General features: G+C 49.4%; 1 protein-coding gene across 1 annotated transcript in view; it reads right to left on the bottom strand.

The window, feature by feature from the left end:
• The window catches only part of AGBL4 (AGBL carboxypeptidase 4), a 713,485-nt gene extending 701,381 nt beyond the window's left edge, over positions 1–12,104 (bottom strand). Inside the window, 1 exon segment of the mRNA XM_051999731.1 lies at positions 11,960–12,104. Within this exon segment, the coding sequence (XP_051855691.1) occupies positions 11,960–11,993 (34 nt within the window). The 5' untranslated portion in view covers positions 11,994–12,104.
• Positions 12,105–12,973: the final 869 nt, after the last annotated feature.

The raw sequence follows: 12,973 nt of genomic DNA, 5'->3' as shown, positions 1-12,973 counted from the left end.
AAATGAAAATTAAGACAACTCTGAGATACCTCCACACACCTGTCAGATTAGCTAAGATGACAGGAAAAAATGATGACTGTTGAAGGGGCTGTGGGAAAATTGGAATAATGATGCATTGTTGGTGGAGTTGTGAACAAATCCAACCATTCTGGAGAGCAATCTGGAATTATGCCCAAAAAGTTATCAAACTGTGCATACCCTTTGATGCAGCAGTGTTTCTACTGGGCCTATATCCCAAAGAAATTTTAAAGAAGGAAAAGAGACCTGATGTGCAAGAATGTTTGTGGCAGCTCTTTTTGTAGGGGCCAGAAAATGGAAAATGATCAATTGGAAAATGGTTGGGTAAACTGTGGTATATGAATGTTATAGAATATTATTGTTCTGTAAGAAATGATCAACAGGATGAATACAGAGAGGCTTGGAGAGACTTACATGAACTGATGCTGAGTGAAATGGGCAGAACCAGGAGATCATTATATACTTCAACAATGATACTGTATAAGGATGTATTCTGATGGAAGTGGATATCTTCAACAAAGAGAAGATCTAACTCACTTCCAAATGATCAATGATGGACAGAATCAGCTACACCCAGAGAAGGAACGCTGGGAAATGAGTGTATTTTTTGCTTTTTTGTTTTTCTTCCCAGGTTATTTTTACCTTCTGAATCCAATTCTTCCTGTGCAATAAGAGAACTGTTTGCTTCTGCACACATATATTGTATCTAGGATATACTCTTAAGTTATTTAAAATATATAAGACTGTCTGCCATCTAGAGGAGGGGGTGGAGGGAGGGAAAGGAAAAGTAGGAACAGAAGTGAGTGCAAGGGATAATGTTGTAAAAAATTACCCATGCATATGTACTGTTAACAAAAAGTTATAATAAAAAATGTATTTAAAAAGTTAAGAAACATGTATAACCAGAAAAATAAAACAACTAATAAAAAACTCTATGTATCGGTCCATAAACTTAATTATTTTATTTCTATCTCTCAAGAGTTTGCATTGCCACTGCACATATAGCCAAACATTCAGGACTAGACTATTGTTTGCTCTACTAGTCCTGTTGCAATTCACCAAGGGAAAAAAAAAGACTTCCTGATCTCAGACTAAGAACTTTATTATACAAGTCAAATGGAATGAAGAATAAGCAAACTCAGAAAAGGAGAAAACAAAAAGAATGGATGCTTTACTTTGTGCTTACAAGAAAGGAAAACATTAATAATATAAGAAAATTAAAATCAGTAATCTGAAGACGTTAAGCTTAATAAAGAAGACAGAGTTTAACCATTTTTGTGATTCTGTGTGAACCTATTTTAAAAAATAAATTTGATCCAAACCACTAGACTTTGGAAGCATGTTTTATTCAAAGCTGATATCTCAACAGGAAAAGAGGAATTCTCACAGGCTGTGTAGGTAGTATATGTTTTCAAGAGTGATGAGGGAGAGGAAAAGAAAGTGATAAAGTGTGAACCTGAAAGAGAAATCTTAACACCACATGTCCTATTTCTCCCACCCGGGTCAAATCCAAGTTTGCTTAAGAATCACGAGACCATTGATTATTAAAATTAAATTGTCCACAGAGCTCATTAAATCCAATTTCCCATTCTACAACTGCCCTTAGAGTTCAAGTAGTCCAAGATTCCCATTTTACAAAGAAGGATGTTGAGACCCCGGAAGAGAAAGTATCATAACTTGCCCACAATAAACATGGAATAAATAGCTGAATGAGTCTCACAAAAAATATGCACCCATGCAGGAATGAATGACTGGTTGAAAAGTAATGACACTGAAGATGCATTTGAATATTGGTCTCATCCCCTCCCTCTTTTCTGGCCCAATCAGATTACTTGCCATTTGAACCTTAAGATCTGCCCTGCGCCACCCCCTTGGGGTCCTGCCTCTCTCTCAGTTCTATAAGCTACACCCTGAGACCACCAGACCTTGTCTTTCTCCCTAAAACTGCATCAGCCCAGCTATGTTGGTTCTCCCATTCAAAGATAAGATGCTTGAGAGCAAGGTCTGGCTTGCTGTTCTATTTGTGTGTCTGGTACTTAACACCAGTGTAAGGATATAGTAAGCCTTTCTTAATAAAGGCCTCTTTATTCATTCATTCATTCATTCACTTATACAAAATAAGTCCTAGAATCCAGATTAGAAGCAAAAATCTCTTCATTTCACTACACTAAGCTGCTTCTTAAAGAGTGGACTTGAATCTTAGCCAGGATCTCTAATAAGTTAGAACACCCTGGGCCTCGGCACTCAGGAAAGTCACATCTTAATTTTTAAAATAACCAGTATTTCAAATGTCTATTCATTCCCTTAACTGGCGAAAGTCAATCAATTAAAAATACAATGATCTCGCCACCAGAAAAATCTCCCACACAAGGAAAGACCCATCAAGTCAGTGAGTTTTCAAGTTAAACCCCAACTACATGTAACCAAAAATTCCAAAGATCCTGCATGCTTTCTCAAAAGTCAAGTCTTAGCTCTCAGCTTCTGACAAAAGCTTTTTTCCAGGAAATCATCAGCAAATGCAACCAAGGTGATAATCCCCATAATGAAATATGGAAGAGCTTTCTTTTAGCCAGCTGGATCCCACATTACCAAGACCGAAATCTAACACCATACCTCTCAACAAGAGAGCCATCGGATTTCCCTTGGGATCAATTCCCTTTTAGTAGTGACACAAAAAACATCTTTGATAAAATCAAGATATTCTCAATTTGATGCAGTGAAGTCTGCCCCAACATTAGAGGGACAGGGAATTAAGAATTAAGTAACAATAATAATGATGACAGTCACTGGGTATTATTCAGTGTAATTAAGTAAGGGGTATTCAATATTTAAATGGATCTGAGAACTTAGCGATTTAGAACTTCTTTTACAGCTCACCCATGACTGTCCAACCTGAGCTACTATTGTCCTTTTTTCCCCTGCAAAGAGGAACTAATATTAAACATGAGAAAATGCTATTGAAAATCTTGAAGCCTTCTAAGAATTGTTGCAGGCCTGAAGTTGCTGGGACCTTTCCATAAACGGGACTTAATCCAGACTGATCTGTACTATCACCCCAAGTTGCCTAACAAAGCAGGCCCACCTGCTCCCTGCTTTTTGCAGATTTAAAAACAAGTGTGATATATTTTAACATATTTAACATGTATTGGACTACCTGCCATCTAGGGGAGGGAGTGGAGGGAAAGAAAGAACATTTTGAAATACAAGGTTTTGCAAAGGTCAATGCTGAAAAAATACCCATGCATATGTTTTGTAAATAAAAAGCTTTAATAAAAAATAAAAAAACGAGTGTGAATAATTAGGCCCTGGGCTTCCCAGACAGACAATGGCAGAGCTAGAAATAAGGAGAAAAACAAGGAAGAATTTTGTTAAGAATGAAAGGGATTTCCAAGTACGAACAAACCCAACCCTCTTATTTTACAGCTGAAACAGCCCAAACCTTGGAGGGTTGGTTCTTTGTCCAGCCTCTCAGTAAAGTCCTAAAATTTCATTAATGACACTCACCCAAGAGTGATTTGTCCTTGTCTGACTCTCTCCTGATCTCCCTAGCGCTTTTTTGTGACAAAGGAAAATACCTAAACAAAACCAGCACCCCCTGTTCCACATCTGTCGCCTCCCATCCTCGAGGAGGCAAGAACAGAAGCTTTTATCCATTCTTGGCCAAAAAGGGGGCATTGCTACTTGACGCCGCGTTTTCATTCAGAACCCCTGGAGTGAGCTCACCATGGCACAGACACAAATGGTCTGTTTCCATGGTTCTCACATCTGTATGCCATAGATGGAAGTTGGATCCATTTCTTCCCTAGAACTGCTCTAAAAGAGGCCAAATGAGACTAGTCTTCTTTGTTTTGGAGGGGGGGGGGGTGGTTTACGTACAATGTACTGATACCTTTTGATTTTACATCGCCTACATTTCCCAATTATCCCTCTCCACACACTCTGTCCCCTAAGAACAAGCAGGAGAGGAGGGGTCAACAAAATGAACTGACACACTGACAAATCTGGCATTATTCAGTGGAATCTGCACCTCCAGGCCCTCCTTCTGTAAAAGAGAGGAAGGTGCCTTTTCCATCTCTTCTTTAGTGTTCCACTTCTGAACTTTCTTCCAAACAGGACTCAAAGCCAAAAAGCCTCCATTTACATCCTGGCTCTGATTCTGACCAGCTGTGACAAATAATTGGGGAAATAATAGGCGAAATTCAAATCCTCCCTCTCTGTTTTAGTTTTCTTCATCCAAAAAATGAGATGGATAACTTACATGTCAAGTACTCCTTTAGGGTTTATAACTAAGAGGGTTGAGAAATATTTCTATGGCCCTATTTTACAGATAACTTCCCTGTGCCCAAGACTCCTCCCAGCTCATCAATGGCAAAGTGGGGCCTCCCCTGCCCCCTGAGGTCTTGAATGTTAAGGCCCCGCTGGGAGCTGCCTGTGGAGGTCCCAACCATTCCACAGTGGAGACCCTCTGGGCAAAGCAGGCCCTGACTGGTGGGGGGAAGTTTGTGTGTTACTCCCCCTCCCCGCCCTGCAAGGCTGGTTTTTCCCAAGAACTTGTGCTGCCCAAGAAGGCTCCCTAGAAAGCTGATTGTGAGGAGTCCAGTCCCTGGGTACGCTCCAGGAGCCCCTCTCCACCTTCTGGAGCTTACTTTCACTGGCATCATGTATTGGAAAACCTATTTCCTGGAGAGCACAAACAAATCTTATTGGGCAGTTAAAGTATTCAAGAGTAAGACCAAGGGGAAATTCTGGAGGGAGGCGGGGGTGGAGGAACATATCCGGGACACCACAATGCAGTAGGAAATGTGCCTGAGCCCCCCACCAGGGGAAGATTGTCTCCCAGGGTGCTTATCCCCATAGGGAGGGGGGATAGGCCTGTCTGGGAAGCTTATGCTCAGGAAATGCCCAAGAAGGGGCTGAAGGCTGGCTTGACACATTAAGCCACAGCAAGATTATTAGAGGAATCAGGGCTGGCAGGCTTCTTAGTGAGCAGCTTGGGCATGGAGATGATCTATGATGTCACACAGGTGCTTCTAGAAGCTTGCAGGTACCCCTGGAAACAAAGTCTCGGGCCCTTGGGCAGGGGAGCTGCGGCAATGGGCCGTCCACTGCTCACGGCAGCAAACTCTTGCCTGATTATGATTCAGAAAGCAACAAATCCACTGCTGAAGTACATCACAAGCACGGCATGGCCAAAGCATGATTCTGGACACTGTCCCGTGGAAGGTAAAGATCCCTAGGAAAAACAATCCCCACCCAGAGAATGTTCGAGCTCCCAACAAGGAAGATAAGTAAAAGAAAGTTCACGCTGCTAGCGAGAGTCCAGTCTGTGGAAAGAAATCCAAGGGGAAGTTAAAAAGCACAGGGGGCCCAATTCAGAGCGCCCCTCGCCCAGAAAGATGACGGAGGTACTTGGAAGGGAGTGGGCAGGCTTCCCCAGAAGCACCGGCGCTCACACCAACACAATCTCCTTCTCTAAGAAGATTTTCTAAGACAATAAACCTCGAACCCAGGGGAAAGGCCCTATTTCCTGTTTGGTGTTTCCAGGGCTCCTAATCACTAGATCCCCTCAGAGGGACATGGGGCAGAAATTGAAATCAGCAGAAACTTCAGCTGAAAAGCTGCATCTTCCCTGGGTCCCATAAAAGAAAAAACAGAGCAGCCCATTGGCAGCAGACATTTGGTACTATGACCACGGGTTCAGACACTGCACTAAGTCTGGGGACCTAAAGAGACGAGAAAAGAGGCCCTGCCTTCTAGAAGCTTACATTCTAATGAGGGCAAGGACAAACAAGACGGAGACAACGGAGGGATTCACAGTCCCAAGGGAAGGGCTGGCAGGACCTCCTACGGAGGGGCTCTGAGCAGGCCCACAGATGATTGCAGACAAAAGTGGGAGGGCAGCGCACTGCCAGCGTGCCCCAGGCACCGTGAGGGGAGATGCAGAATAAGGAGCCCAGAGAAGGAAAGTCAGGGGCAGGAGCCAGAAGACCAGTTACAGAGAGCTCTAAATGCCGAATGAATGGTCCCAGAAGCAAAAGAGGAACTGAACTGAGGCTGGGGGGTCAACGTGACTTTAGGAAAATCCATCCTGCAGAACAGTGAAGGCGTGGAAGCAGGGAAGTCAATTAGCAAACTACTGTGATCATCTGGGCAAGAGGGGATGGGGGCCTGAATGGGAGGGGAGGCGACCAGAGGTGGACCACAGATGAGACTGATGTGGGGAGGGAAGAGAGAGGGCTGAGCATGACAGCAGGGGGAGCTGCAGGGACTCTGAGGTCTGTGGTGCCCTCGATGGGCACGGGAAGGCCAGAAAAAAGGCTGGGGGAGGAAGACATCGAGTTCTATTTTGGACTTTAAGTCTGAGATGCCAAGAGCCAGGGAATCAGCACATCCACATCCAGAAAACCCCATTGTGAACACGGGGGCCTTCCACACGCTCAGCGGATTAGAACCAGAAACTTCGGCTCGAGCTCCGCCAGGACAGAGTAGCCAGCCCTGGCCCGGAGGACCTCGGGGGGCCGTCCACTGCTCACCTTCCATGAAGGTACCAGCCTGAGAGGCTACTCACAAATGCAATGTCTTGCAAATGAGAAAGGAGGTTCTGAGCCAGCCTTCCTCAGTGACTCAAGAGCAAAGAAGCAACTTGGTTGGCATCGGGACACAAACTAGAAACCTCTGGCGCTCTGAGTGGGACGAGCTCTCCCACGTCATTCACCAAAGGTGACATTGAGCCAAGACTGGCATTAAAGCCAAACGTATATTCAAGTGCTGCCGGATACACAGACTTCATCCAGAGGACGGTCACCGGCATGATGGAGGTATGGCAACATGAAGGAAAGCCTCCAGGCCAGTTTCGGAGAAGCTGGAATAAAGCTAGGACAATATCCTCCCTGGCTACATCATCCCGGATGTTTATGTAAACATTTTAATGTTTACTAATTAGGGGCTTCCAGGAAATAGGACAAGAAAGCTTAATAATGATAAAAGGACAATTTAAATTTCTAAGGATTTTTCTAGAAATATTTCCAGAATGACAAAAAAGAAAGAAAGAAATAGATTTACATTTTCAAAATGATTTTTTCTTCAAGCTATTAGGAAATATAAGAGCTAAGCTTAATGTTTTTATTTAATTCCTATAAAAAGATTAACCAGGACTTTAAATCAAAGAGTCACTAGTTTAGTATTTTTTTCATGCAATTGATAAGGGCCTACACTGTGCCAGACACTGCACCAGAAAGTGGCGATGCAAAAACAAAAAAGAAATCGCTCCTGCCCTCAGGATGCTCACCTTCTGTCAGAGGGGACGATGTGCCCACAGGAAGGCATGGGGGAAGCAAGGAAGAAGGTACTTCCAGGACAGGCACCAGCACTGTTTAGGCTGAGCGTGGAAGTAAACTGGGGATTCGGGGAGGTGAAGGGCCCATGGAAAGGCCCAGAGGTAGCAAAGGTGGGACATGGCAAGGATTCATGGAATAAGGAGAGTGAAGAAATCAGGGCTGAAGTGGTCATTTGACATCGCTACCCAGCGCTCTGGGCAGCATGGAGGTGTTTTACCTGACCTTCAAGGGCCCCGGGAGTTTCCTGAGCAGGAGGGCTCCAAGGTACCCCCGGCACCTTCCCACTGCCCCCACCAAACCTCCGTTTTTTCCCCTCTATAATTTTAAGACTCTGGGATGACCATCTGCACTTGGTCCTGGGGTTTCAAAATAGAGAGATGGGACCTTCTCCTCACTCAGGAGCCTGCAGACTCTGTTGTAACCATCCACACAGTGGGTCCATTCCCTCTGGAAGGACAGCATTCCAAGGAGTAGGGGGCCCAACAGACTCTCTGTTTTTTTATCTATAAAAAGAGGAGTGGACTGCAGAATGGACCACAGGTCATACTCGTGGTGGAAGGATTTACAACCGGATGGGTCTGAGCAATTCTCCAGACCTGTCCCTTCCTGGCCAAGTAAGAAAACTGAGGCTCAAAGACAGAAGTGGCTCCTGGGATTTGGCCTTGGATTCACTTCAAGATCCCTTGCTCCATATCCAGACTCTAAACCCCTTCCTGCACCAAATGTTACCCCCGAGGCATGAGGCTGTGTAGCCCCGCCTGGAGGACTCCTAGCACCCAAGACCCGACCGAGCAGGTTGGAGGCCCAGCCAGGGCCCCCGCAGCTGTCACTGCTGCTGAGCTGGTTGGTCCCTTTGCCTTTTCACTCATCTGGAAACAAGCCCCAGAGCTTTCAGGAACCAAACTCAGGAAGCTTAGAACATGCTCAACTCTATCCTCCCTCCAGGTCCCAGAGAGTGAGGAGCTGGCACAGAGGTGACCGAAGGCCGTCAGTGACCCTCCGAGAAGAGCAGCGGCCTGGGGGAAGGACAGCGGGGTTTTAGAGGCCTGCAGGACAGCAGCACACAAAGGGCAAGAGAGCTGGAAAGGGATCCTGGCAGTGGAAGCATGGTGCAAGTTCCCAGGGAGGAAACTGGGGCTAAGGGGTGAAGGGGTGGGATCCGGGCTTTGATTCCCAACATGCCCCTCACTCTGCCTGGGCATGGACACTGTGGACACGGGCCCTCCGGAAACTCGGGTATCTCTGGGCCCCAGGAGGAATCCCAGTGTGACAAAAGCACAGAAAGCAATTTCTGCTTTAACTTTCAGTCCAAATTGGTGACCCAGACAAGTACCACGCCTTTTCAGAATCTGGATTAGAAGGAAGAAGTTGTCCTTACCTTTAATCGGTGTGCACTTAGTAAGCTCCAACTGGATGCCATGCTAAGCACAACTGATAACAAAAATGGAAAGTGTCTGCTCTTGAGGGGATGAAACTCTACAGGAAGAGACCACGTCCATATTAAGAAGATCCAGACTGACATGGAAAGGCTTTTTATGATTGAGCCTGCAAAACCACCATCAGATTGCTCACCATCTCAGAGACAGAGGAGGGAAGGGAAGGGGATAGAATTTGGATCTCAATTCTTAAAAGTTTAAATTTCTTTTTACAAGTAATTGGGGGTAAAATATTATTAAAGGAAAACAAAAAAGAACATCCAGATTGTAGACAAGGTAGGTAGGAGAGGACAGTGAGTGGTGGGGCGGGGGAAGAAGGGAGCTTCCTGCAGAAGGCTGAGCTGGGTCTGGAAGAAAGCCAGGGATGAGGGATGTGGAGGAGAAGAGGAAGAGCATTAAAGCTGGGGGACAGCTTGTGCGAAGACACTGGAGACAGAGCCGTGGGTGCAGAACAGCCAGGGGACCGCAGCGCGTGGGAAGGGGAGGATACGAGAACAGACAGGTGAGAAGGAGCGGCCCGGGCGGCGCTCCGCCAGCCACACAAGAGCTTCTCCTGGGGCCTAGACTAATAGTGGGGTCAAGTGTTCCGAGCCCCCTGCTCTGCGCCCGGCTCTCTGCCAACTGCCAGAAGAAGGAGGCTGCTTTCCCCACCACCTCCGGGCTCCAGGAGGGAGAGGGGAGCTCCTGTTCCATAAACTCCTTCTCTTGTTCACAACACGCCTCAAACTTTGCACAGAAAGATGCCCACGCTCGGCCAAACTTCCCTTAGTAACAGAGCAAGAGCAAGTTGCCCGGCTGTGTCCATAAGAGACTTGTGGGCATTTGGCACCCTGAGACAGATCCAGCAAGCAGGGATGGCAGCTTGGGCGCACTGACTAACCAGATGGAAACCCCAACAAACCCATCTCAACCACTATTTTAGGAAAGGGAAAAGGAGGGGAAGAGGAAGAGAAAGAGGAATGTCCAGAACTGGCCCTTGGGAAACGTGCCCTTGGTAAAGAAGGGGCAAGCAGGAAGATGTGGCAGAAATTAGGAGAGGCAAAAGTCATTGTACGTTCAGCTGTTCAAATAATGCTCTGGGAGCCCCTAATCTGCCCACGGGTCAAAGGAGAAGGGAGTTCTTGGAGCAGAAAACATTTGGAGTATCAGCCCCTGCACAGTGGGTCCCCAGCGCGGGCCAAGCTGAGCCTCTAGCTGGCCGCAGGCGGCTGGGATGGCCGAGGTAATGCCCCTCTGCCCCCCTCCCCCTCTGCAGAGTGAGGGCCCCGAGAGGGGCCAGCGAGCCTTCCGCACCCCAGGGTCTCTGCAAACGCAGTCCTGTCCACAAGAAGCCCATGCGCCAATGAACAGGGGTGCCGCGGCCACCAAATACGCCAAGCAGACAGAAGGGAATCTCAGGAGGGGGCACCGAGCCACTGAGGAGGGCAATAAGAAATGGCCACGCGCTTAGGAGCCGGCCACTGCCCCCGAGGAGGGAGGAAGAAGGCTGGAAATGCCTAAAAGATCTGGCAGCGTCAGGAAGCCACAGCGGGTTACTGAGGAGAGGTTCCCCGAGTGGAACAGGGACCCCACATGAGCCAGCATGAAGTGAGGGGGTTCTGGGTGCCAGAGCAGAGAATGGGGTGCACTGGGGAGGCAGATTAGAGAGGGGGGATCTGGGTACATGCTACCCGGAAGGTCGTGGAATCCTGGACCCCAAGAAGGAGGAGGAGGAAGGAAAGACGCACTAGGCTCCTGCTCATTTGCGCCTCACCAGAATTATTGCTGCTATTCCAAATTACAGCTGAGGAAACTGAGGCAGACAGCAGTTAAGAGACTCGTGCAGGGCTGCTCTTGGAGGTGTCTGGCCCCTCACGACCCCGCTCGGGGTTTTCTTGGCAGAGACACTGGAGGAGTCTGCTGTTTCCTTCTGTGGCTCATTTGACAGGTGAGGAAACTGAGGCAAACAGATGGAGTGATTTGCCCAGGATCACTCACCTAGGAAGACTTTGACTGAAATCTGAACTCAGGTCTTCCTTGCTGTGAGCACTGCTCCACTTGTCCCCGCTGCTGGGTGGGGTTGAGAGAAAAGAGGAATTCTCTTTTGGACCACAAGGAGAAGGCAACTCTGGAGGGGGTCGGTGAAAGGAGGCCCTGCAGGCCCCTCCCCCATCACTCCCATTAGTCCATCAGTGAACAAGCCTTTATTAACACCCTCTAGCTGACCTACAGTAGGCACCAAATGCTTACTGTGGACTTCAGAGAAGGGAAGCCCTTCTAAACTTTTAAGCTTGATGCACAGGGGTCCACGACCCCCCATGTCAGGAATTGTTTCATTTTTCCCTGTTTTGCCCTCCTTTGGCACCCTTGGCCCTGAGCCCCTGGAGGCAGGAACAGTATTTCTGCCGTTCTTTGCATCCCCATCCCCTAACACAGGGCCTGGCACACAGTAGGTGCCTAGTCAATGCTGATGGTGGTTCTCACAGAGGCCCCCTTCATGGAATGATTAAACATAAAACAAAACTCGGTGGTTACAAAAACAGTTCTGCAGAAACGGTCAGTTCGAAGGAATTAGACCAAAATAATGCGACAAGCTCAGCAAGCATCAGCTGAGGACCTACTATGTGCCCAGGAAGCAGTCAAGCCCTGGGATACAAAAAAGAGCAGAGGGCAGCCTTGCCCAACAGGGCTTCCAGTCTAGGACAGTGAAAACCCCCCATCTGTTCTCCCTCCTGCCCCCCACCCCTCCAAGAAGCTGCAGCCCCTCCCCCACCCACTGCCCTAACCTGGACCCTGGGGAATGCTGGGCGCCCTCATACCACCCCAGGTGACCCCATCCCACCTCCCCAAAAGTGACCCCACTTGATTTTAGCCCCCCACCCCACTGCTCCCTCACGGACCTCACAAGAGTAGCCTTCTCTCCCCCCCTCTACCTCACGTGACAACGACCCCTGCGGCCCTAGGCCACGTGACCTCACCTGACCTCGCTCCCCCATTACCTCTCCCCGCGTGAACTCAGGTGTCCCCGGCCCCCACTGCCCTCGGATGATCTCGTGTGACCCCAGCCCCCCATTAGTTCACCTGCATGAACTCACGTGACCCCAACGCCCCGCCGGCCCTCCCCACTGGTGACCGCGGTAGGGTACGCACACGCACACCCCACGGCCACGCGCGCGCACGCTTACAGACCTGCCTCGGACGCGGTCTGGCTCCGCTCCGCCATGATGGCTGTCCCTCGGCCTCGTCCCGCGGCACCTCGTCACGCGCGGATCCCTCTCCGTGACACGCCTCACGCGCCCCCCGGCCGTGCCCCACGCGCCCCGCGCAGTTCCGTTCCGCGTCTGCCCCCGCCGCGCGGCCCGTGGAAGAAGCCGCGCCGCCGTTGCCTAGACGACAGGAGGGCGCTCGGACGAAACCCCGCCCCTCGCCCCGCCCCCTGGCGGAACGTGCCCGGAAGCTCCGCCCCTCAAATATTGCGCTCGCGCCCTGTTTACGCCCCTTGTGGCTCCGCCCTTCTCTGCCTTCCCTTCTCAGGTCTCGAGGAGGAGCCCCGCCCCTCGACGTGACCTGCCCCCTTCAGTAGCACGGCCCCGCCTCCAGCCCAACCTCTCCCACGCGCCCCTCTCTGGGGAACTGCCCCATGGAAAAATTCCATGACTCCGCCCCTTAGTGCCGCTCCAGACACGCCTCCTGGTTCTTCTTCCAGACCCTGGGCTTATCCTTGTGGCCGCTGAGGCTGTGAGGCTGCTGCTCCAGCACGTAGTGCCGCCCCTGGGAAGACGGCAAGGTCTTTGGGGGAGGAGGGAGAGTGAGAGCTGACCCGGGTCCCAGCACCTGGGTTCAAATTCCGACGCGGCCTTTTCCGGTCCCTGTGAATCTGAATAAGGCCCATCCCCTTTCTGGGCCTCAGTTTCCCCATCTGAAAAAATGGGACGGAGGGGGGGGGAAGGGTTGCATAGGCAGAAAGCTCCTCAGCTTGAAAGGTCTTCACTGCCACCATCCTCGTGGTGACCTAGCGTGCCCATCTGTAAAATGGGCTGACCCAGACCTCTCAGGTTCAGGCCGCGGTGGGAGGTTGCTTTGGGATGCGCCTCACCAGTCTTGCCCAGGAGAAGGCGCAGGGGGCACATTTGGGGCGTGTTTGGTTTTTTTTTTTATTCTTGCGGTGGCCCATTGCTCTCAGTTGGGGAGATGGGACCTGCA

Source organism: Antechinus flavipes, chromosome 4, assembly GCF_016432865.1.
Source record: "Antechinus flavipes isolate AdamAnt ecotype Samford, QLD, Australia chromosome 4, AdamAnt_v2, whole genome shotgun sequence".
Taxonomy (NCBI): Eukaryota; Metazoa; Chordata; class Mammalia; order Dasyuromorphia; family Dasyuridae; genus Antechinus; species Antechinus flavipes.
This window is presented reverse-complemented; position numbering and strand designations above follow the sequence as displayed.